This window comes from Mobula birostris, chromosome 13, assembly GCF_030028105.1.
Source record: "Mobula birostris isolate sMobBir1 chromosome 13, sMobBir1.hap1, whole genome shotgun sequence".
Taxonomy (NCBI): Eukaryota; Metazoa; Chordata; class Chondrichthyes; order Myliobatiformes; family Myliobatidae; genus Mobula; species Mobula birostris.
The window spans coordinates 99,412,261-99,416,560 of record NC_092382.1 but is presented as its reverse complement, the minus strand read 5'-3'; the positions used below and the strand labels follow the sequence as shown (position 1 = coordinate 99,416,560).

Below are 4,300 nucleotides of genomic sequence, written 5' to 3'. Positions count from 1 at the left end.
CGAGGGAGAGGTGGGGCATTAGCGGAAGTTAGAGAAGTCAATGCTCATGTCATCAGGTTGGAGGCTACCCAGACGGAATATAAGGTGTTGTTCCTCCAACCTGAGTGTGGCTTCATCTTTACAGTAGAGGAGGCCGTGGATAGATATGTCAGAATGGGAATGGGGTGTGGAATTAAAATGTGTGGCCACTGGGAGATCCTGCTTTCTCTGACGGACCGAGCGTAGGTGTTCAGCAAAGCGGTCTCCCAGTCTGCGTCCAGTCTCGCCAATATATAAAAGGCCACATCGGGAGCACCGGATGCAGTATATCACCCCAGCCGACTCACAGGTGAAGTGTTGCCTCACCTTGAAGGACTGTTTGGGGCCCTGAATGGTGGTAAGGGAGGAAGTGTAAGGGCATGTATAGCACTTGTTTCGCTTACACGGATATGTGCCAGGAGGGAGATCAGTGGGGAGGGATGGGGGGGACGAATGGACAAGGGAATTGCGTAGGGAGCGATCCCTGCGGAATGCAGAGGGAGAGGGGTAGGGAAAGATGTGCTTAGTGGTGGGATCCCGTTGGAGGTGGCGGAAGTTACGGAGAATAATATGTTGGACCCGGAGGCTGGTGGGGTGGTAGGTGAGGACCAGTGGAACCCTATTCCTAGTGGGGTGGCGGGAGGATGGAGTGAGAGCAGATGTTAGGCAAAAGGGATAGCCGTATACGGTCTGGTGCTGCCACCTAGTGGTACAACGTGAAGCTCACTGCGCTTGGCTGGAAGGGTTTTTTTTGCAGTGGGAGACTCGTTATCTGAAGTTCTGTGCCGTACTACAAGCGCAGTAGTAGACGGCAGAGTGGGAGGCCGATGCGTGTCCCAGTTCCAGTTTGAACAGAGTGCTGCTGGGTCTTGCCGCCGTGTAGGAATCGGATGTGTAGTTTTCAACCGAACCTTGTCCAACAGGATAGAAGACAGCATCTATTGTCCGGTCCCATCGCAACTCCTTCCTCTTTCTGCCCCATCACAGTTGAATCGGGTAATGGATATCATAGCGATTAGGGTATAATAAGAGATCCTTTTAATTCCTCACGTCACCCTGTCATCCTTTTATGGGCAGAGGCCGCCGACAGCTGATCATCAGAGCACCCTGTCCTGGAGCAGACGGTCAATTTGCCCCCAGGTGTGGCTTATCTTTAAAAATGCTCCTTCTCCCCGGGATGAGTACTTTGGAGAATCTGTTGGTGTTCCCGTACCTCTGCGTTTAACGGGGTGGAAATGCGAGACCCCATGCCCAACCCTACTCCATTCCTCAGCCTTTGAAGGACTCTTCATTTCTTGTGCCATGTGTTTCTCGTCACGTTTTCGGTCGCACTCAAAAGTGACGATCCACCCGTGCTGAAGATCGGTGAGAAGACTGCACATAAGGAAGGAAGGATGGAGAGGGAAGATCGGTGCACGGATTATCTTTTCCCATTTGAATGCTTAGTGGAGAACATGAAAAGTTGTACCACCGCCCCTTCTTTCACTGATTTGCCGCTACGGCGCGCACGACAGATCATAGACCCAACCCACACTATGATTGACAGGAGTCGTGTTTCCTGTTTTGCTTACAGCAGCGAGTACTCTAACGGTGAGTTTTTTGTTCAGCTGCCCCATCACTCTGAGCCGCCGTGAATACTCCAGGCGCAGAAATACACGGCTGACGAATTAGCCTCCAGTTTGTCGGACTTCAGGAAGATCTCATTGGTTTGAGGTCTCAGCGCCAGAAAACCGCCGACCAGTTCCTTTGGCAGCGCGGAATTAGCTCTCGTCGAATAAAACATGTTCTCCGGACCCTTTCCCGGGTATTGTCGGTACCAGTACAACACGTTACCAGCACTGGTACTACCCTCTACTGTGCAATTCAGGGTCACCTTCTGGCCGGCAGTTCCGGAGAAAGCCGGCGTCTGGCGGATGGTCACCGAGGTCGCATCTGGAAATAAGAGACGGCGGAGGCAGAACGTGGTGAATGAAAATGGAGACGCCAGTCAATGTGAAAGGAGAGAAAGAGGGTGCATTGAGGGAAGCAAAGAGGATGATGGAGGTCGGAAAATCTCTAGAGGCGATCTGAATTTAGGTGCTACGACAGAGCGGGAGGGAAGCAGCGATGGAAGAAAAATAACATTTATCGATTTTCACTCACAGTGCAATTCGAGAATGAAGTGTAGAAACAGAAACATCCTTCTTGAAGGGTTATTTCTCTCAGTCATGATACTGCGAGCAGCAAAGAAATAATCGATTCACTTCAGCCCCGTTTGTTACTTATATCAGTGACGTAGGTGTGTTACGCAAGCAAAGATTGGCCACGCCCCTTCCATGTTCCAACCCGTTCCGCGGGGTGTGCTGATTCCGCTCTATCATGTTGACCACACTATACATTCTCTCTGTTGCTCTTCCCGCCTTTCCCTCTCTCTTTCTTCATCTCCCCTCGGTTTATTTAAGCTCCCAATTCTCTTAAATTTCTGAAAGCTACACAACAGGTGAAAGAAGACGGGAACACTTCACCTCCATTTCAATGAAGCCAATAGTCTGTAATAATGAGGGCCACATGATTATCCTTATGAAACATCATGGGTTCCGTACAGAGCAGGTGTGGACCACCTTCGAAGACCATTCCTCTCCCTGGTGTGATCACTATGGAGAATCTGTTGGCGTTCCTGTACCTCTGCCTTTTCCGTGATAGATCTGGGAGCCCCACGCGCATCTCCCCTCCATCACACAGCCCTTGGAGGACTCCTCAGTTCTTCAGTTCATGATCGATGTGCTTCTCGTCACATTATCGGTGGCACTCGAAAGTGACGAGAAAACCCGTACTGAAGATCTGCGAGAAGATTGCACATAAGGAAGGATGAGTGGGAAGCTCGGTGCGCGGTTTCTCTTCCCCCATCTGAATGCTTCAGTGGAGGACGTGAAAACCTGTACCACCGCCTCTTCTTTCACTGATTCGCCGCTACGGCGCGCACGACTGAATGATAAACCCACCCCCACCATATGATTGGCATGAGTCGTGTTTCCTGTTTTACTGACAGCAGCGAACTCCCTGACGGTGAGAGTTTTTGTACAGCTCCCGTCACTCTGAACCGCCGTGAATACTCTAGGCACAGAAATACACGGCCGCCGGATTCCCCTCCAGTTTGTCGGACATCAGGAAGATCTTGTTGGCTTTCGGTCTCTCCGCCGTAAAACCGTCGACCAATTCATTTGGCAGCACGGAATTAGCTATCGACGAGTAAAACATATTCTCTGTACTCTTTCCCGCATATTGTCGGTACCAGTACAAGTAGTTATCAGCACTGGTACTACCCTCTACTGTGCAACGCAGGGTCACCTTCTGGCCGGCAGTTCCGGAGAAAGCCGGCGTCTGGTGGATCGTCACCGAGGTCGCGCCTGGTAAAAAGAGATGGTCTTGACTGAACGGGGAGAAGGGAAGCGGAGAAGCGGATCAGTGGGGATGACGATAAACAGGGTGCATTGAAGGAAGCAAAAAAGATAACTGAAGAAGGGGACATTTGGAGAGGAGATCGGAATTCAATGGCGGCTGCAGAGGGCAGATAGTCTGCGGACGCGAGGCCTCGTAAATAAATAAGAAATGGCTCCTAGACGACGGGAGGGGAAAGCAAGTGGAAGGAATGTGACAGGAAGACACAAGCAGAGAATGAAAAGAAATATTTGGGAACTTTCACTCACAGCGGAAGGCGAGGACGAATTGCAGAAAAAGGAACACCTCCCGCGGAGCGTTTACTCTCTCAGTGATGAAAGTGGTGCGGGCGGCGGAGACGAATTCATTCACTTCCATCCCGTTTGTTACGTATCCCAGTGAGGTGGGTGGATTTGTGGACGTCGCGATTGGCCACGTTCCCCACCATTCAGGGTGTGTGTCCTATTCTGCACACCGAGGTTCATCTCTCCCTCCACACGCCCCACCCCCATTCACGGTCTTTTTTCAACCTTGTAAACCGCGGCCCCTCTGTTCCTCAGCATTTCCCACCATGTACGGTATGGTTGTCGAACATTTATGTCCCGTGTTTCCTCTGTTCCGGATCCATCCGGTATTCTTCGTATTCTGTGTTTCCAACAACAGACAAAAAAGACACGTGCGGGAAATTGATCTTGGGGAGTGAACATTATCGGCGCACTCAATGGTTCTGGTTCTCCCGGACCGATAATGTGTGGGAAGACCGGAAATGACAAGGAAGAATAGACTGGAAAGGTAAGTGTGCAAATTGAATTCACCCAACTTGCTTTAGAAGAGAAGGGAAATTAGAAGCAACGGTACAATATAA

The 4,300-nt window shown here is 50.7% G+C and overlaps 1 gene segment (V, D, J or C); it reads right to left on the bottom strand.

Moving 5' to 3' along the window:
* Positions 1-3,111: 3,111 nt before the first annotated feature.
* Positions 3,112-3,813, bottom strand: LOC140208074 (T cell receptor beta variable 30-like). The segment is given in 2 exon segments: positions 3,112-3,404; positions 3,705-3,813. Coding segments are annotated over 2 exon segments (402 nt in total).
* Positions 3,814-4,300: the final 487 nt, after the last annotated feature.